This window comes from Fundulus heteroclitus, chromosome 9 (assembly GCF_011125445.2).
Source record: "Fundulus heteroclitus isolate FHET01 chromosome 9, MU-UCD_Fhet_4.1, whole genome shotgun sequence".
Lineage (NCBI taxonomy): Eukaryota > Metazoa > Chordata > Actinopteri > Cyprinodontiformes > Fundulidae > Fundulus > Fundulus heteroclitus.
In genome coordinates, this window is record NC_046369.1 from 4,339,920 (window position 1) to 4,361,465 (window position 21,546).

The 21,546-nt window shown below is 39.2% G+C and overlaps 1 protein-coding gene across 1 annotated transcript in view; it reads left to right on the forward strand.

The window, feature by feature from the left end:
• The window catches only part of LOC105936962 (ephrin type-B receptor 1), a 131,775-nt gene extending 125,497 nt beyond the window's left edge, over positions 1-6,278 (forward strand). Inside the window, exons 18-20 of the mRNA XM_012878041.3 lie at positions 2,865-3,061; positions 3,165-3,323; positions 5,697-6,278. Coding sequence (XP_012733495.2) covers positions 2,865-3,061; positions 3,165-3,323; positions 5,697-5,808 — 468 coding nt within the window. The 3' untranslated portion in view covers positions 5,809-6,278. The remainder of the gene's footprint in view (positions 1-2,864; positions 3,062-3,164; positions 3,324-5,696) is intronic.
• The last annotated feature ends 15,268 nt before the right edge of the window (positions 6,279-21,546 follow it).

The window sequence follows — 21,546 nt, forward strand, 5'->3', positions numbered from 1 at the left end:
CCATGGGTCACGATGTTTGCCGACAACATTGTGATATATAAAGAGAATGGGTGATTATGGCAAGATAGAGATTCCCACAGGAAATACAGCAAAGACATCATCAACCTTTGAGCACCAAAGTCATACCACACACAAAAAAAAATCTCCCTTCTGTTATTTATATTCTACGTTTATGAAATCACTTCAACATTAATAGTAATTTAAACACAAAAAGACAAAGGAGATAAAAAGACAGCAATGCTTTGTTACTTCTATGCATGACATTTCTGTGCAGCGCGGCCCTTTGAGAAACTTTATCCCAGCTGCAGGTGATGCTGACTTGTTTACACACCCTTACGCACCCACAATATGCGTGGCAGTGCCTAGACTGCTCTGATCATCCCCCCAAACCTGTTTTGCCCTTCAGCTGCTATTGTAGTAGGCCTCATTTGTGACTGTGACATTTCTGCTATTTCCGTTTGTCCACATGGTCAATTTATATCTTGAAATTGAGCAACATGACTTTGAATTGTTTGTAGTCTCTGAGGAAAGAGGTTAAGTTATCTGACATTTACTGGTTATGCAAAAAACCCAAAACCTCTTTATTCATTGGTCCCTTTAACATTTTGATGTAGAGATTGCTGTATGTGGTTGTGTTTTTAGTAGCACAGACAGAAAGGAGGGATCACAGACATGTTAGGGGAATATACGGCTCGCAAGAAACAATTAGTCTGTGTGATCCTCTTAAGCTTTCACGACAGCATCATCCTGTTTGACTCTTTGAGCTTCAGAATGTCACTATGCTTTAATGTATGTAGGACAATATATTGTTTATAACTAAACCTTTTTTCCATAGATCCTGAGATTATATAATTGCAAATATGTGACAAACTTGAGAGCTCATAGGAACTGATAGAAGCAGGGTGTCTCCAACCTTAATCTCATTTCATGGAAGTATGATTTGGTGAAATAGACCTATTGCTTATGACATTGCTGTCATTGCTTTAGATTTTAGAAAAAAAAATAATGTGGCATGTCCTGTGGACCAATTCTGTGTAACTTTATTACTTCCATCCTTGAAATGTGACAAAGTAGCAGCTGCAAAGAAAAATAACAAAAGGAAGTTGAAACAGGTAATTTATCACTTTGCAGCAGATTTTTTAAAATAAAATAAACAGATGTTCCTCAGTTACAGACTTCACCAATAAACTCATTACGTGGAAAACCACCAATGTTGGATTTTGTTTGCATCTTAGTCAAGGTTTTTATGTTTGATATCAGGCTCCCGTTTTATCTTTGGAATTTGACTCTATTTTTTTTTATTTACTGTTTTGTGCCATTTACAGTAAGTTTATTCTGATATACTTAGTGCAATAATACATATTCATCTACTAGAGCATTTCATTTGCTTCACCTTAACCTTTTTATCGTAAGTTAATTCTGTCTAATTCTGTGCACAATTTAATTATATTCCAGTGAAATTGTGAAGATTGCAGACAACGACTTTGACAAGATTTTTAACATAAAAATTTGCACCAGAAGAATCTATTTAGAACCCATGGCAAACAAGCTGAAATGGGCGGACGGGTCATTGATTTGTCATTCCAAAAAAAGTAAAAAACAAAGCAACAGGAGTTGTTTTTCATAGTTGAAGACGTTTCGCTTCCTCTCTGGGAAGCATTCTCAATTCAAAAAGTCTGGAGTAATGTGGAGTAACAAGCTTTATACTACTGCTAAACAAAGGCCTTGTAATGGCTTAGATAACATGCAAATTTGCATGGAAGCGAAACGTCTTCAACTACGAAAAACAAGTCCAGTTGCTTTGCTTTTTACTTTTTTTGGAACGACCATGACCTGGATGACTGAGAATCTTCAGCAGTCATTGATTTGGATCTGTCTTAGACTGAGCCTAGGAGGATGGGCCTCCATGTCCTTTAAAAACAGCAGCACTCCATCTGCAGGTTGCTCAAGTGCAAACCACCAGAATTCACAAAGACTCCTGGATAGGTGTCGAAACGTTTTCAGAAAGAACAGAGAGAAAATCCTGTTGCCATCCTGTTTAAGCCTGTTTGCTGTTGCGATGACCCGGATAACTGAGAATTTGCACAGGCATGTTTAGACTATAGCACCAGATTAAGCTACACAGTAGCTATGTTTCCATGGACAAAAGTAATTGAAAAAAGGACTGATCTAAATTCACCATTCGCGTTGGTGAATGGTGGAAATACGCCAGAAGGCAAAACTGTGGGGCTCCCGATACAACCTTTCTGTTCGACAAAATAAAAGAGCTCAAAATTGTTGCTTACTCAGTAACGTTTAAACCGTAAATTAGAACTGCATGCAAGTCCAGCCTGGGCACTCGGAAGACCAACAAACTCGTATAATACTGCTTTGTTTGCTATTTTCTGTTGTTTAGCAAAGACGAAAGTACTTCTTCTGTGGTTTTATTAGAGGAATTTGATAACTGCGCATATCAGAGGGATTAAATTCTGAATAAAGCTAGGTGCATATACACGCACATTATGATCGGATTAATTGATTGTGTGTCTATTTAAACCGTATAGTCTGATTATTTAAGACAAATACATTTTAATCCGATGGTGAAATTATGTGTGTGCAAACATAGCTTCTGTGACATGATTCTACTGTAGTTCTTTTTGGGATGAGGAAAAATTGACACGAAATGTTCAACAATCAGGGATACAGGACATAACATAATTTTGTTTAAATAGTTATTTTAAAAAATGAATGCTGTGACCTTTTTGCTGGACAGGAAGAAAAATGGGGAACACCGATTTCAGCGGACATATACAGATAAACATATTCAAACTTTTGTTCAAGCTTTATCTGTACAAACGTGGCCTCTCTGCTCTGCTGTGTCCCAGGTGATAAATGCCATAGAGCAGGACTTCAGGCTGCCAGCCCCCATGGACTGTCCAGTGGTGCTGCACCAGCTGATGCTGGACTGCTGGCAGAAAGACAGAAACACACGGCCAAAGTTCTCTGATATCGTCAGCATGTTGGACAAAATGATCCGCAACCCTGCATCTCTCAAAGCCGGCACCAACAACATGGTTCCTGGGTGAACAGAGATATTAACTCATTTCCATACCCAAACACACTCTGTTTGTCTGATACAGTTGAGATTTTTATCAACCCTTTCTCCTTGTATCTGCTCCCTGCAGTCCTTCACATCATCCCTTGTTAGACCGGGGAGCTCCGGATCTGAGCAGCGTGAGCTCAGTGGAGGACTGGCTGGCTGCTCTGAAGATGACCCAGTATAGAGACTCCTTCATCGGATCAGGGTTCACCTCTTTGCCGCTGGTCACACAAATCACAGCTGAGTATGTCTGACCTCTTCTGTCGGTCTCTTTCCCTGCATCTCACGTTCTTCATGCTGCGCAATATGTGTCTTGTTTAGTCCCTATAGCTTCTTCTCTGCTACAATGGCCCCGTACCTTGCTTTTGATTACATTTGCCTTCCAATGTTCTAAATAAGTGAAATAGCAGCAATATGAGCCTCTGAGCCACTCTACAGCTGTTCACGTCTAATGTCAGTAAGAGATATACTACAGGTGCTGGTCATATAATTAGAATATCATGAAAACTATTTTTTTTCTCTTTCTATGCATTCCAATGTGGCTCATTTGTCAGATTACCTTTTGAAAACAACTTTTAAGCAAAAGCAGAATCATCTTTATTTGGCCGTGATTGTGCAAACAATCAAGGAATTTGTATTTGTTTGCAGACATTTGGTATATTCAATTGAATATATTTTTTTAAGTAGTTTCTTTCAAAAAGTGAAACTTTTCAAGTATTTATTTCTTTTAATTTGAATGATTATGACTGACAACTAATGAAAACCCCAAGTTCTGTATCTCAGAAATTTCAAATACTGAGAAAAGGTCCAAAATTAAAGACACCTGGTGCCACACTCTAATCACCTAGTTAACTCCAAACACCGGCAAGGCCTTTAAATGGTAAAGGTGGTTTGTACTTGTATAGCACTTTTAACTAGTCTGACAACCTCTGAAGCGCTTCACACTACAGTTTAGTCATTCACCCATTCACACCCTGACGGTGGCGAGCTATGTTAGTACCCACAGCTGACCTGGAGCAGGCTGAGAGAGGCGAGGCTGCCATGCACCAGCACCGCTGGGCCCTCTGACCACGGCCAGCAGGCAAGGCGGGGGAAGTGTCTTGCCCAAGGACACAACGACGGAGACAGTCAGAGGGGGGGGATCAAATTTATATGGTCTCACAATCATGGGGAAGACTGCTGACCTGACAGTCGTCCAAAAGACGACCACTGACACCTTTACAAGGAGGACAAGACACACAAGGTCATTGCTGAAAAGGCTGGCTGTTCGCACAGCTTTGTGTCCAAGCACATTATTGGGGGTGAAGGGAAGGAAGGAATGCTGTAGAAAAAAAGTGTACAAGCAACAGTGAATGACCGCACTCTGGAGAGGATTGTGAGACAAAACCCAATGAAAAATGTGGAGGAGATTGACAAAGAGTAGACTGCAGCTGGAGTCAGAGCTTCAAGAACCACCAGATAGACGTCTGCATGGCATAGTTTCAGCTGTCGCTTTCCTGGTGTCAAGCCACAACGTTTCTGGAAATCCTTTTATTGTCTTGGTCTTAAGCAATATTATAATTTTCTGAGATACTGAATTTGGGGTTCTCATTAGGTGTCAGTTATAATCATCAAATTTAAAAGAAATAAACACTTGAGATATACCAGTCTGTGTGTAATGAATGAATATGATATACAAGTTTCACTTTTTGAATGGAATTACTGAAAAAAGTCAACTTTTTTCATGGTGTTCTATTTATATGACCAGCACCTGTATTCCTTTCTTCAGGTACCTTTAAAGAAGACACCAGCATCGTCCTTACAGCTGGTCCCCATTTATTGCGCTGAATGCCCTCTGACCATAAAATATGCTGAAGGGTTGAAATAGAGGGTGGAAATTTACCCAAAGGGATTAATTAAATATATGCTAAAATGCACCAGTGTGAAGAAGGCGGTATAGGTGCTCAGGTATATGAGCCAGTGAACTCTGTTTCACATTTCATGCAGAATGAACAACTTCCTCAGAGAGAAAAAGGGACGGGTGACCTGCCTGAACTCCCGTTTCTTGGATTTTTAATTTGCTCTCTTTGCATCGTAAATTCAGCATGGCATGTAAATTTAATTAGATTTTAAAACCGCTGCTCATGTTACAGATTTTTGTAGTCAATATAAAGCAGTAGGTATGACAATATACATGGGATGTGTGGGCCATTTAGCTTTAGCTGTGGGCCTTTTAGCTTTCTTAGTGTTCGTCCCGTAAAAGAGTTAATACTCTCAATACTTGTAATAAATTCTGACCAAAGACCTTATTTAAAAGAGCACTCTGAAATCTTAAACTATTATACTTGTTTTTAAATAAACACAAAAAAGCTAAATATTGGCATCTGAGCCAATTGGGTCCTAATCATATTGAAATATATATTTTTTTGTCTTTTCACAAATTGGGTATATGTTCTACAGATCACAAACACTATTTTTCAGTAAAGTAAGTTGCATATTAACTTTCTGCAAGGCCTGTCATCAGTGTGCTGCTATTGTTCACGTCAGAGCAGTCATGGATTGTGATAAATGGTTATCTATAGATAAACCTAGCAAAAATGGCTGTTAGTATGATGCACGTGTTTCCCTGTCTCTGCAGGGATCTGGAGCGGATCGGAATCGCTCTTGCAGGACACCAGAAGAAAATACTGACCAGTGTCCAGTCAATGAGGCACCACGTTGATGACCAGTCCCCCACTGAATCTGTGTAGCCATACATGGAAGAGAAACAGTTTGATATATCTGACCTTTTTTTTTTCTAGTCCGTGAGTGAACAGACTGCTTTCTCACATGTTTCCTTTTTTATTCTTTTCTGAAGCCCTGTTATTTTCTTTTACAATTGTTGAACCCATTTTAAAGACTCCCAAGACTGATCATGCAATCGGTAGACTTGTTTCCTATGGCATTTAGCCTCCAAAGCCGTAGTCCCTCCTGGACGTTTATGTACAGGTGTTATTTGTTACACAGACTTAAAACAGCAATGAGCAACACTGTGGAAAATAGAAAACTAGTTTTTGACCTTAAGGGCATCTCCTCAAAGGAAAGAAGAAAACAAAAATCACCCAAATGCCGCTTGCAGGATAACTTCAATACTTTAGCTCCACAAGCCATTTTCAACAAACTGAATCATTTATGGAAGACAGGGTGTGTTTATATATATATATATATATATATATATATATATATATATATATATATATATATATAAACAATAAATCACAGTAACACAGTATTGTGAAAGAAACTGGCTGAGGAGGCATTTAAATGGACAGATCGGACCAAAGGCCTATCAGAAAATGTTTCTGGATAAAAGACCGACAGCAGGCCTTCTTGGTTCCAGCATGTTGTGTTGTGACTATTTATTTCATTGTGTTTGTGAAAACTTCAACCATTTGAATCAGGACAAGAGCGAACTGTTTAAATGGGACCTTTGTCGATCAATCTTCACATTGAAGAGTCTGTAAATATTGTTATATGGGAATTTCTTCCTTCTTTGTTCACTTACTGAAACGTTTGCTGTTTTGCAGTTTTATCGGAGTATTTGCGACTTTTTAGTGATTCACTTTCCGTTTTTCTTCGTCACCAGTACAAACTCTAAAGTGCTGTTGACTGTAGATAAATCATGTGTGCCCATTGCTCAGATGTCCCACATAAAAGGTCTAATTCAGGAAAAAAAAAAAACCTACGCAGGATGACATGCCCCCACACTGAAGATAAACATGTCAGTGCAGTTGGATGAAGACATATCTAAAGGCACATCTCAATAAATTGGAATATTATCAATATGTTTATTTATTCTTAGCTGTTCAGTTTAAAAAGTGAAAAATACCGTATTTTTCGGACCATAAAGGCACACCGTGAATTATAGTGTCTATGTGCTTCTTTGTCCACATATAAGCTGCACTGGATTATAAGGCACATTAAATATGCTTCCCAAGTGTGTAATATCACTCCACCCCTTCACGTACACAGCTCCCTCCTGAGAGGGAGAGCTATCTGTCTCTGTCGGGAGAACGGCGTAGTTGGACTACACTTCCCTGTTTCTAACATAAGGCCAAAATAATATATAACTTTTAAACTGAATTAACTTAATAGGTTTACTGTTGCTAGCGCGTACTCCGGGTGCGGGCTGCCTTACAGGAATGCACTTCTAGATTAGACATAACAGCCAAACAGACAGCTCAGGGGTCCGATAAGGTAGAGACACAGTGTAACGTAATGCTCCTAATATCCATTGAGCGGAGCGGCTTCGTTGTTTACCAAAGTCGTACTTACATCTTTTAACATATTTTTGAGCACATTGTACCACATAAGCACATTGAGCACAACGGTAATCATATAAAAGGTGCGCCGGACTTTAAGGTGCAACATAAATTTTTGAGAAAATGTAAGGATTTTGAGTGAGCGTTATAGTCCGAAAAACACGGTATATACTATACAGATAGATCAAACACAGTTTTAATATATTTTAAAAATTATATGTTTGTTTATTTGTTTTGGCAAATTGTGATGATTGTGGCTAAAAGCTAATGAAAACCTAAAATTTTGTTTCTCAGAAAATGTATATATATAAAACCCATAAAAAGGGTGTTCAATACAGAAATATTGTCCTACTGAAAAGTGTGCCAATGTTCTGCGCAGAGTACACACTCAATACTTGGTCAGGGCTCCTTTTGCATGATTTACTGCATCAAGCCAGCGGGGCTTAGAGGCAATCAGCCTGTAACTCTGCTGAGATGTTAGGGAAGCCTTTGTCCCTTCAACAGTGTCCTTCAGCTCATCTGCATTGTTGGGTTTGGCGTCTCTCATACTGCTATTGACAATATCCCATAGATACTCTCTGGGGTTAAGGTCAGGCGTTTGCTGGAAAATGAATTCATCATCTAAACGAAGCATTCTAAAATTTCCTGCTAGATGTAGTGCTGACTTGATAATACCCTGGACCAACCCTAGTAGAGGACATTGCTGCCCAAATGTTTGCTGACTGGGTCTCAACTAAAATTTAGTCTGTGCCCCCTCACTCTTCCTACAGATACTGGGACATTGTTTTCCAAATAACATACAACATTTAATTTGAATCTAAAAAATATATCAGCCCGATAGGAAGCTCCTGGCCTTTGTTCCTGGTTCAGGAGTGGCTTAACACAAGCGATACCATGTCAGGTACCCTATGCCCTGAATATTCTGGATATACACACTTTGTAAATTTGCCATAAACTCATAAATGTTCCCTGTGTTCCCCGTGTACCTTTTTTAAGCACACTTTTTCCTTCCACACAACTTTCCATTAATATGCTTGCACATAGCACTCTGTAAACGGGCAACATTTTTAGCAATTAACTTTTGTTTTAATGACTGTCTTCTGGGGAACTGTCATGTGAACGGTCTTCCCCATTGTTCTACAGCCATGGCATGGATATTACATGATATTTCTGTATTAAATATCCTTTTTCCTTTATGAATATTTAGGTTTTCAGAGACACTGAATTTTGGTTTTACAGCTGTAGGCAATAATTATTAAAATGTATGGAAAAACTGGATATATATATCCTTCATGAAATTAGTGTTTATTAGGATTGCTCACTTTTTAAATTAAGGTATTTACTTAAATTGCATTTTTATCAAATTATCTTCTGAGTTATTGTTATGCGCCCGTATAAACTCGAGCAGTTCATTTTCAGCCTAGAAAGTAAATCAATTACCTGCTATATCCTGAGGTCCAGAAGAAGAAAGCGGCTCAAGAGGCTGTGTGACACGAGACAATAACAGCTACCGTCCACAATATCTCAGAAGAGGTATTGTCTTCAAATGCTCGTGTGTTTTGCCTGCAAATCCCAAAGCCAAAACCAGTCAAGTGTTAATACAGTGCCTGAACCAGCAAGAAATCCAGCGTTCATGTTTTGTTCAGACACAGAACCATTCTGATTGCTGTCTAAAGTGTATGGCTGCCATCCAGATGGCAATCATCCTCCTGCAGCAGGCAGTCTGGCTAGTCTTCCTGTGTTCATTTATTTTAGTTTAGTTTTTTTTTTCTTTCCCTTAATAGGCTGTTGGACATGTATTTGTTATCAGGGGTCTGATTTGGCTGCCTCTGTTCCAGATTGGCTCCTCTGATTAAAACTGTTAGAGAAGTTTGCAGCTCAATTGGGGTCAAGTGACCTATCCGTGTTCGCGTCTGTGGTCAGCAACCTTTTTTAACATTTACAAAATGAATTTGTTACGGGGGAAGATTTTACAGGAGATAAACAGTCCATTCTTTGTGCCAACAAATACATTTACTGATTGTTTGTCCTGTTGCAGCCCTTAATGAGATGTTTGACCCGCTTGTGAAGGAGGCCTGATTTTACTGCGGGCTCTCTGGTGAAGAAGTGCTTTTATCTCGGCACCCAGCGGATTATCAGCTGTGAAACAACAGCAGTCTCCTCGTTCTGCCTTCTACCCAAACCTCTGGTCGTGTGTGCGCAAACCAACATCCTAAGGATTACCTCTCAGCGACTAACCCTAACCCTTATGACTTTATTCATCGTCGGCTGCGAGCCCCGACTCACAGTGATAGAAAGTGACGATCTTTAGCTGTTTGCTTTCACCACAACAAACTCTGCGTTTGTCTCACAGCACTTCTTCCCTGCTGCTGGGGCCGCCCCCGAAGTCTTTCTTATTTATGAACATTGTGACATCGGACTATCTGCTGCTGTTTCAGAACCTCCAAACATTTGCAGTTTCCACTCTTTTTTTTTTTTTTTTTTTTATCAGTCAAACTCTGTCCTCACGGCGCAACCGCAATTGCGTTTGTTGCTTGGCAACGGTAGCTTATTGAACATTTTATCAGGAAGTATTGAGATCAACTGGGAGCACGTCAGTGGTTCAGAGGAATAATTTGTTGTAAATAGATGCCTCTGGAAAACCTGGCTCGGTGATAGCTTGGGGGTTTAATAAAGAATGAGACAACTAGTGTGCCTAAAAGCTCATATTGGATGGCGCCTGAAAATGTCAAGCAGAAGAAATGAAACCTATCAACACGGCCATCTGATAGCATGTGTTTCTAGGCGTGATGGATCCACCTTTTGCGTTATTTTTACTCCCTCCATGTAACAGGTTAGGTGTGTGCTTTACAGGAAAATTGACTGGTTAGCATGTGAACTAAAAAAGATGACAATGATGAAATATAAGATCACGTTTAACTGCAGTCAGAGCTTTCCACAAGTATTTGCATCCCTGGCAAAGATGTATGGTAAAAAAAAAAAAGCTTGAAGATAAATTCCTTTTTGATTGCCTGAAAATTTTAGAAAATCCTAGCTTTACTTTGAGAATCCTCACTGATAAGGAAAAGTCTCACATTCAATCACATTTAGGAATCATTTTAATGATTTCTAAATGTTATTGTCACACCTAACTATCTCAATAGCATGCTTTAGATGGAAATCAATCACTGTGTCTTGGAACCTTTAATTAGTGATCAAAAAGATGTCTTGGAGTATGTCTATGATGTGCCCCAGATGCCCTTTTAGCCACTCCTACAAATGGGAAAGACAAGAAAACATGTCATTTGAGTAAGCCAAACGTGAGTTCATTTAAGTCCACAAGAAAACATCTACTCCCCTAAAGCGGCCAATGTGTGCAGTCAGAGTAATAAAAAAATTCAAATAACTGGAGTTGTGACAAACAAAGCTGGTCAAGAACATGAGAATGGTTGATAGGTGAGGAAAACTCTCCAAAGCTCCCTTTGAGGGAACTCCACCAAAGAGTGGCATCCTAGATTTACCACTTGTCTATAAAACGTGGCTTATCCCTCTGGATGCTAACTGCTTGTTCTCCGTGTCTCCAGAACATGTTTTCTGTCCTAGCATATGATTCTTTTCCTTGCTGAATTGATGTTCTCAAATTAAAGGTAGTCTATTTTTACGTTTTTCAGAGTGAGATTATGTTGTAATGAAAGATAAATTTATTTCAAGGCTTTGTACATGCATACCAGAGGTAAATGTAGTACTTGTGAAGGATTCTGCATATAAAATGTGGTATTTTATCCAACCGTCAATTATCTTTAAAAAAAAAAAAAAAACTAAACTGAAGTACTGCAAGAATTTATTAACTGCAAAGCAGTCTTGTTCCTGAGGTGTTTTTAAAAGATAAATACATCCCAGTGCCGATGTCTGTCAAAAAAAGATATCACGGTAGTTTTGACGTTTATAAGTAAACAAGACTCAAACAGGAGCTGAAACACACTCGGATTAAAACTGGTGCTGAATGTCTGCGTATGTGCGGTGTTTTATTCAAGGCTAAAATAGATAGTTGATAATTTTTTTCCTGTTTCCTCTAAAAGTCTTTTGACAACTTTTTTGTCTAATTAAAAATAGCATGTTTCTAAGAACTACAGCACACTAGAATTGTGTGAAGTGCTGCAAATCCTGTGTCATAAGTTTGGAATCCAGTACATAAAGAAATTACAAGAATGTCCCAATTAATTTATCAAAGCTAACCTTTTTCTGGTTTTAATCAATTTCAAAAAAGTGATACAATCAGACATGTTTGATTTATTAGTTCCAATCTAAAGCTATTCTGCTGGGTCTGTATAACGTGGGACCAATGAAGCTAGTATTTAAACACCGTTGAAAACTTTCATTCGTGATACAAAGGTCCAATTTTCTGTGGCATGCGGCACTAAGCACTGGATCCTATTGCAAGTACGTCTGGATTTAGTTTTTCCCTTTTCCTTTTAACCTTTACACATTACAAAAGTCAACCTAAGAAGCAAATAAATGTACTCAAGCACAAGATAGCAATGTTTAATGTAACATATTTGACCTGTTAAGGTTTGGATATTTGTTTTGAACTCATCCTGCAAAGCATAAATCTTTACATGCTGTAATTGGAACTATATGATATAGTTGCACCCGCAGGCAGGTTGGTTGTGTGACGAAGAGAAAACGGGGATTCCTAAAGAGATTAACATAGATGCTTCTGCTGTAAAAGCAACAGTAAAACCACAATGTCACTCTTGACTGGTTTAGCCTTTTGCTTTACAAAGAAATTACTTAAACTGGACTAGAAGTATGTTAAAGTGCATTGCCGCTAATGGCCGACTTAACACTGTTAACAACCCATCTCTGGCTCCAACTGACACAGCGGCATATTCTCACTAAGAAACGCGGCTATTGGCTTGTACACAAGCCACTGGAACTTGCTAAATTATGGTTTCACCCAATGTACATAGCAGACTATTTATGTGCATATTTGCATGATCGTATTGGTCACATTAGGAGACAGTTAAATTTAATGTTAACATGTTTAGAAATGAGAAGAAATTTCCAACGTTTACATTTTATAATGCTACAGTTCCAGTCCAAGTCCTAAGCTAATGAAAGTGAGCTAAAATAGACTCTGTGAACATCTGTGTTTTATTTTTGCTTGTTTTTTTCATTGTATTTTTTATATTTCTTGTGGTTTTTAACATGTGAGGCCCATGGCAGCATCTGCTGCTCTTTGAGAGGAGCAAGAACAATAGTGACTTACCAAAACTCCTTGATAACATAATAAAATATTAGATTTTTCACCAGTCGCATTTTTGAAAATGAAAACCAATGGTGTCCAAATATGAGCTAAAGATGGAGAAAAAGTTGTCAAATCATGATAAATACCGAAACACTAACAAAAACCAATTTACAAAGCACTAAATAACACCTAAGCTTTGTCAAGACTTCTTTTGAAGTCATTGTCCCACAAAGAAGATTATTAATTCATAAAGCTGGCCAGTCTTTGCTAATCACATCAGCCAAAGTATTCTTCTAAACCTTTGGATCATCCTGTCACTCGCAGAGTATTTTTAAAATTGTAAAACCGATTTCCCAATGCTTTCAGACACTGACTTTCCAGATGGCTCCTTGTAAAAAACCATCTGCTGCATCGCTTTAGTTCAGTGTTACAAAGCTGTATGTTTGACTCGACTGCTGCTGTGTGACACACTTTGCATATGTGATCAGCTGGAGAAGAGTATTAAAGGCAAAACGTGAGTTTCATTGTGAGACAGTAAACCAAGTTGTCGGTGCTTTTCGGACGCTGTTCCTGCTGAATGCGGAGTTTGCGTGATGAACTACTTCTGAGTATAATAGCAGAGTAATAAACACTTTGCATATTGACTGGTTTGAGTATGCGCTGGCAATTCGAGGCTTTAATTTCCCAGCAGTGCTCCCTCCCTTTGCTGTTTCATTGCTGTGCTCTGTGGCGGTTTACTGCCACCTGGAATAACGTTAACGCCTTGGCAGGAATGTAAATCACATCGCTCATGTGTGTTTGTGTTTGTTAGGTGGGGGGGGGGGGGAGAAAAAATGAGAAACGTCTCGTAAAAATGTGCAGAGGACGTGAATTCGGAGCACATCTATTGTTTTAATATGAAGGCAAAAGATGAGATTTTCTATTTGTGATGTAGGACGTAATTATGTATCGGCATTGCACGTGGAGCCATGGAGGTTTTGCTGAACTTGCTGCTCTGTAAGCACGGACAGGAACTAAGCCGCTACAGTGGATATCTTTACATGGCCACAGCTCACCTCTTTGTCAAATGTCAAAATTTTAGACAACTGCAACTCCTCCCTGTAAACTGGGATTACTGTCGGCGCAGAGACTGCGGTGACAAATGTTTATCTCGGGTTCCTCTCTGAATGGCAGCTGCAGACAAAAAAGCACTCCCTGTGTGATTCAGATGGACTGACGGCTAAACCTGACATTTGCTGCAGCTATTTTAGACAAAGACCCAACTCAGACCAGTGCAAAGACAAGAAATAGGCTACAGAACAACAGTCTGGCCTAAGTACCTCATGGATAGGTTTATCTTTTAATTTGAAGTGTTTTTAAGCTTATTAGACGGTGTTCAGGCTGTTGTAATAGCTACTGTAAGTGAAACTAGAACTGAAAGGTTAGCTATAATGTAAGGTAAAAGGGAATAGAAGGGGCAAGGATGAGAAGAGACTGAATGAGGTGGGAGGGGAGGAGAGGCGAGAGTCAAAGCCCGAGCTGTGTTTGAATAAAAATGAGGCTGGGTGTGGAGAGATTACTCTTTCCTTTTTGTCTCTGTGTCTGCGCTTTCCCCTCCACCGTCTTCTCCTAATGCCCACAGCCTCTCTGAATAGTTCACTCTGCTTCCAGTCCACATCTCCACCGCCTGCTTTGAACAGTCTGAAGGAAAAGAACTCATAATATTTTAGATGCAATCTTCTCCCAAAAAAAAGAGAAAAAAAGAAAAAAAAAAACTTCTCCAGATGAAAAAAAAACGTACATTTTGAACTCATATCTCCTGAGGGGTTTTTTTTTGTCAAAAAAACCCTGCAGTATTTTGGTTTTATTTTTGTCAAAACTGGAAAAGAAAGCTTTTCCTCTGTGTGTGTGTGTGTGTGTGTGTGTGTGTGTGTGTGTGTGTGTGTGTGTGTGTCCTGACCAGGTTCATCAGATTAAACTTACTCCTGCTGCTCATGCGCTTGGCAAACAAAATTGTAACTTCTATGGCTTTTGAGATATTTTTTTTGCATACTTTTTTGCATATTTTTTAATCACTCCCAATTTTAATCAACTTCCCAATTTCATAAACTCCCGTTTATGAAATTTGACGTATGCTCCTCTCAGAGAGGACATCGATACCTACCTTGACCTCTTCCTGTTTCAAACTGTCATCTTCAAGAAGAAAGTTTTAGCACTTTGCTTTTCTTTTTATTAAAGTTAATCAGAACATCGGCATGCATAGTCACCCAATACATATTTAAACATTGATTATACCTAATTAGTTACTCGTGGCCCAATTTCTTCAAGATAAAAATTGTCACATCTGAGTTTTAGTACAACTTCATGAAGCCACAAGTATTAATCACACTTAAATCTCCTGAAACTCTTCAAAATACAATAATGATAATTATTGATATGATGAGCTGTGTTTATTAAACTGTGAACACAATCATAAGTGTTGAATTATTTTACTGCTTAAGGTTTAAAATGTTTTTTGTGAATTTAAATGGAATTAAAATAATTTCCTTGTACACATTTCTCCTAAACAATTTGTTTCTAGATTTTCTCATGTTGATATATTTTTTTGTTTCTACTTGCTTGCCAAAATTCTTTCCTATGTATTTAATGTATGATTTCCCTTGGGGGAAAAAAAAGAAAAATCAGCTGTAAAATCTAATGATCATCTGTAATTTGCCTTTCTCTTTTTACCTGCAGTTACTCATCTACTCTGAGCATCCCCACTCCTATGTATTATAATTCTGTAAAATATTGGGATTATGCACACACGTGCATTTGTGTGTCCGTGTGCGGCTGTTATATAACGTGTGTGGGTGTGCTGTTGTTCAGTGTACAGTAAAATGTTTGTACATTTTGCGTGTGAGTTTGTAGCTGTGGACTTTCTGACTCTTGCATTTGAAATTAAGTGTTTGTCAATAAAGAGGACAAATTAAACGGTTTCAGGTTTACTAATCTATTAACTGCTCAGGATATGAGTTTTACACAATTTTTTAAGGTATGAAATAAGCTTAAATAGCTTGGAAACAATCATGTTTCCAGATGTTATTACACTTTGTTCTGAATTTAAATGAGGAATTCCCTCATTTGAATGACTCAGACAACCAGGATGCTTTTAATAAATGTTTCCTAAAATAGATACAGTCATCATGATGTCAGCTAATGGTTCATCTGCATAAAGTCATATCACTTTTCTTTAAATGGTTGCCCCCGAGTTTTCCAGGAACCGTGACTGGCAACGCCTCAGGTGACATCACACGTTTTGATTGCCATGGTGTTTGAAACACACAGTGCCTTGGAAAAGTAGTAAATGGCCCCCCAACAGCAGCACATAGATGTGAGATGAAAACATAATTTTCAATTTTCTTTGCTTATAAATTATGAAAAGTCTAGCATGCACTCAGCCCCTGTAATTCAATAGATTGTAGAACCATCTTTGTCTGCAATCACAGCTGCAGGTCCTTTTTACTGGTAAGGATGAACGTTTTTTTTTTCTCTTTTTTTTCTTTTCTTTTTTCCCTTTTTTTCTCTTTTTTTCTTTTCCTTTTTTTCCTTTTTTTCCTTTTTTTGGACGTTTTTACTGATTCTTCTTCGCAAAATAGCTTAAGTTCAGTCAAATTGGATGAGTAAGGTCTGGGCCATTCTAACACATGAACATACTTAGATCCAAACCTGTGGCTCTGTCTACATGTTTAGGGTTGCTTTCCTGCCTGAATGTTAATCTCCACCCTAGTGTCAAGAATTCAGAATTCAGAATTGTGCTGAGTTTTTTTTTCCCCCATCAATTCCCTAATTGACTCTGTTTCCGGTGGAGGAAAGCAGCCCCACAATATGATTCAATTCAATTCAATTTTATTTATATAGCGCCAAATCATGAAACATGTCATCTCAAGGCACTTTACAAAGTCAAGTTCAATCATATTATACAGATTGGGTCAGATTATACAGATTGGTCAAAAATGTCCTATATAAGGAAACCAGTTGATTGCATCAAAGTCCCGACAAGCAGCAGTCACTCCTGGGGAACCGTAGAGCCACAGGGAGAGTCGTCTGCATTGTACATGGCTTTGCTGCAATCCCTCATACTGAGCAAGCATGAAGCGACAGTGGGAAGAAAAACCACCCATTAACGGGAAGGAAAAACCTCCGGCAGAACCGGGCTCAGTATGAACGGTCATCTGCCTCGACCGACTGGGGTTACAGAAGACAGAACAGAGACACAACAAGACAGACAAACAAGCACAGAAGCACACATTGATCTAGTAATCTGTTCTACATTAGATGGTAGTAGCGGGTGAGCCGTCTTCTCTGGATGATGTCACAGTTAACAGAACGCCAGACCAGGTGTACCTACTATGAAGAAAAAGAGAGAGAGCAAAAAGTTAAAAGCTGAAATGACGACAGTCATTTCAATGTAATACAATGCAAAACTGGAGAACAGTAGACTGAAGAACAGTAGAAATCAGTAGAGTGAGAAAATTAGACCCTGATGTCCTCCAGCAGCCTAGGCCTATCACAGCACAACTATAGAGATAGCTCAGGGTATGAGCCACTCTAACTATAAGCTTTGTCAAAAAGGAAAGTTTTAACATTAGTCTTAAAAATAGATAGGGTGTCTGCCTCACGGACCAAAACTGGGAGTTGGTTCCACAGGAGAGGAGTCTGATAGCTAAAGGATCTGCCTCCCATTCTACTTTTAGAGACTCTAGGAACCAGCAGCAGACCTGCAGTCTGAGAGCGAAGTGCTCTGTTAGGAACATACGGGGTAATCAGAGCTCTGATATATGGTGGAGCTTGATTATTAAGGGCTTTATACGTTAGAAGGAGAATTTTAAATTCTATTCTTGATTTAACAGGAAGCCAATGAAGGGAAGCTAAAATTGGAGAAATATGATCCCTCTTGTTGATTTTCATCAGAACTCTTGCCGCAGCATTTTGAATCAGCTGAAGACTTCGAACTGCATTTTGTGGACTTCCTGATAGTAAAGAATTACAATAGTCCAGCCTTGAAGTAACAAATGCATGGACTAGTTTTTCAGCATCACTCCTGGACAGAATGTTTCTAATTTTGGCGATATTCCGGAGGTGAAAAAAGGAAACTCTGGAAACCTGTTTAATATGGGATTTAAATGACATGTCTTGGTCGAAAACAACACCAAGATTTTTAACTTTATTACCAGAGGCCAAGTTAATGCCATCCAGATTAAGGGATTGATTAAGAACTTTATTTTTTGAAGACTCTGGCCCAAAGATTACAACTTCTGTCTTGTCAGAATTTAAATGCAGGAAATTTAAAGTCATCCAGCTTTTGATGTCATCAAGACATGACTGCAGTCGAAGTAACTGATTGGATTCATCAGGATTTATGGATAAATATAGCTGAGTGTCATCAGCATAACAGTGGAAATTAATCCCATGCTGTCTGATAATTTTGCCAATCGGAAGCATATATATAGTAAATAGAATTGGTCCAAGGACTGAACCCTGTGGTACTCCACAAGTGACCCTAGAGTTTGAGGAAGATTTATTATTAACATGAACAAACTGGAATCTGTCCGACAGATAAGATTTAAACCAGCCTAATGCTTTTCCCTTAATCCCTACAGTATGCTCAAGTCTTTGTAGGAGAATATTGTGATCAACTGTATCAAATGCAGCACTGAGATCTAACAGGACAAGTATAGACACAAGTCCATTATCTGAGGCCATGAGAATATCATTAGTGACCTTCACCAGAGCTGTTTCAGTGCTATGATGAGCTCTGAAGCCTGACTGAAACTCCTCAAGTAGGTCATTACTTTGTAAATGTTCACATAGTTGATTAGCAACTACTTTCTCAAGAATTTTAGATAAGAAAAGAAGATTAGATATAGGTCTGTAATTTACTAACTCATCTTGATCAAGAGATGGTTTCTTAAGTAAAGGTTTAATAACAGCTACTTTAAAAGCCTGTGGTACATATCCATTTACCAAGGATACATTAATCATGTCTAAAATAGGACCACTGATCAGAGGGAATACCTCCTTAAACAACTTGGTTGGGATTGGGTCTAACATACAGGTAGAAGGTTTAGATGAAGCTAAAATTTTAGATAGCTCAGAAAGCTCTACTGCTTTTAAACAGTTCAGACACTGCGCAGGTTCTAAGGATTCCTCCAATGCTGCCTCACTTACTGAGGATGAGGTAATCATGTTTGGGAGGATGCCAATTATTTTATTTTTAATGGAATCAATTTTATTTATGAAGAATCCCATAAAATCATCACTGCTAAGAGCTAAGGGAATGGATGGATCAACAGAGCTGTGGCTCTGAGTAAGTTTGGCAACTGTACTGAAGAGAAATCTAGGATTATTCTTATTCTCCTCAATTAATGATGAAAAATATGCTGCTCTAGCTCTGCGAAGGGTCTTGTTATACAACAATAGACTGTTCTTCCAGATTAGGTAGGATTCCTCTTGGTGTGTAGAGCGCCATTTTCTCTCCAATTTCCTAACATTGTGCTTCAAGGAACGCAGCTCTGAATTAAACCAAGGAGCCAGCTTCCTGTGAATAATCACCTTCTTTTTCAAGGGAGCTACATTGTCTAATGCAGAACGCAATGACGAAGTCATACCGTTTACAAAGACATCTATTTGTGAATTGGAAGAAACAACATTGCTGCTATCTGCAGGGCATTTCTGCAATACGGAGGATATTAAAAAGGGGACAGACTCTTTAAGTTTTGATACAGCATTATCCGATAAAGATCTACTATAATGGAACCCTCTTTTGGGGGTGGAGAACTCAGTTAGATTAAACTCAAATGTTATTAAAAAATGATCAGATAGGACAGGGTTGTGAGGAAATACTGTTAATTCTTCACAATCAATGCCATATGTCAGAACAAGGTCTAAAGTATGGAGCCGAGAGTGCGTCGGTTCATGCACATTTTGAGCAAAACCAATTGAATCTAGGATAGTTTTAAAGGCTACACTAAGGTTATCACATTCTGTGTCAACATGGATGTTAAAATCACCCACTATAATAGCCTTATCAGTATTTAACACCAAATCAGATAAGAAATCTGACAACTCATCCAAAAACTGAGTGTAAGGGCCTGGTGGACGATACAAAACAACAAACAGAAGAGGTTTTATTGCTTTGCAGCTTGGATGAGGGAAACTGAGGGTTAAATGTTCAAAAGAACTGTAGTTATTAATTGGCCTGGGACTAATTAATAAATCAGACTGAAAGATAGTTGCCACTCCTCCTCCTCTTCCCACAGATCTGGGAATGTGGAAATTTGAATAATTGGAGGGAGTTGACTCATTTATACTAACGTAGTCCTCTTGTAGCCAGGTTTCTGTGAGACAAAACAAATCAATCTGATTATCAGAAATCAATTCATTAACTAACAAAGTCTTTGGAGGGAGAGACCTTATATTTAATAGACCACATTTAGTTGTTTTATTTTTAGGTTCAAGGTGAACCGTATTGATTTTTATTAGGTTTTTATGATTTGTTCCTTTTAGATAAGTTTTTGATCTGTTAAGTTTTGGCCGTGGGAAAGACACCGTCTCAATAGGATAATGGATGGGTAACAGTACAGAAGCTGCAGAGAGGTGTGTTAAACTACGGCTCTGCTTCCTGGTCTGGACCCTGGATTGTCAGCATTTAGGAGGACTAATAAATCCGGCCAGATTTCTAGAAAGAAGAGCTGCACCATCCAAAGTAGGATGGATGCCGTCTCTCCGGATCAGACCAGGTTTTCCCCAGAAAGTTCTCCAGTTATCAATGTAGCCCACGTCGTTTTCAGGACACCACCTAGACAACCAGCGGTTGAATGATGACATGCGGCTAAACATGTCATCACTGGTCAAATCAGGCAGGGGACCAGAGAAAATTACGGAGTCCGACATTGCTTTAGCAAACTCACACACCGAAGCAACACCAACTTTAGTGACCTCCGATCGGCGTGATCGGGTGTCATTACCGCCAGCGTGAATAACAATCTTACTGTATTTACGCTTATCCTTAGCCAGCAGTTTTAGGTAAGATTCTATGTCGCCCGTTCTGGCCCCTGGCAGGCATTTAACTATGGTCCCTGGTGTCTCTAGTGCCACGTTTCTGACTATTGAGCTCCCAATAACCAGGATCGGCTTCTCAGCGGGTGTGTCGCTGAGTGGGGAAAATTTATTTGAAACGCAGACGGGTCGGTGGTGAACTGGGGGCTGAAATCTAGAGCTATGCTTCCTACGAACTGTCACCCAGCCGGCCTGCTTACCCGGCTGCTCGGGTGCTTCTGGAGGACCACTAAGTGAACTAACGCTAGGTCTATGTGGCTCCGCGCTAGCAGAGGGGCGGCTATCAGCTGGTCTTTCCATAGCACGGAGCCGGGACTCTAATTCTGACACCCTCGCCTCCAAAGCTACAAAAACACTACATTTATTACAAGTACCATTATCACTAAAGGAGGCAGAGGAATAGCTAAACATCTGACACAGAGAGCAGGAGATAAGGGGAGACTTAGTCAGAGACGGAGAAGCTGAAGTAATAGTAGGAGAGGAAGCCATTGTGGAGCTAAGGCTAGGCTAGGCTAAAGCTAGGCTAGCGCCCTTCTACCACGCCAAGAGAGCAAACCGTGAAACACGAGGAGTTCCCAAGCGTGATGTGCAGCAACAGAAAATGTTTTAAAAGTGCTTATGTGTTAGAAACAGATGTTACAGCAAAGAGATTAAAGATAAAAGCGAGAGAATCTGGAGCAACAAACCGTTGCTCACGCAGTGAAAACAGGAAGTGATACAATACGCCTTACCGCAAACAGGAAGTGACGTCAGTCAGAGCTGATGGTCAGTGGCAGCTGATGCTGCCACCACCACGTTTCACCATGGGGGGTGATGTTTTAACCTCTTAAGCCCGAGGGTCTATTTTCCAAACAAAAAAAGCATACTTTATAAGGCATTTC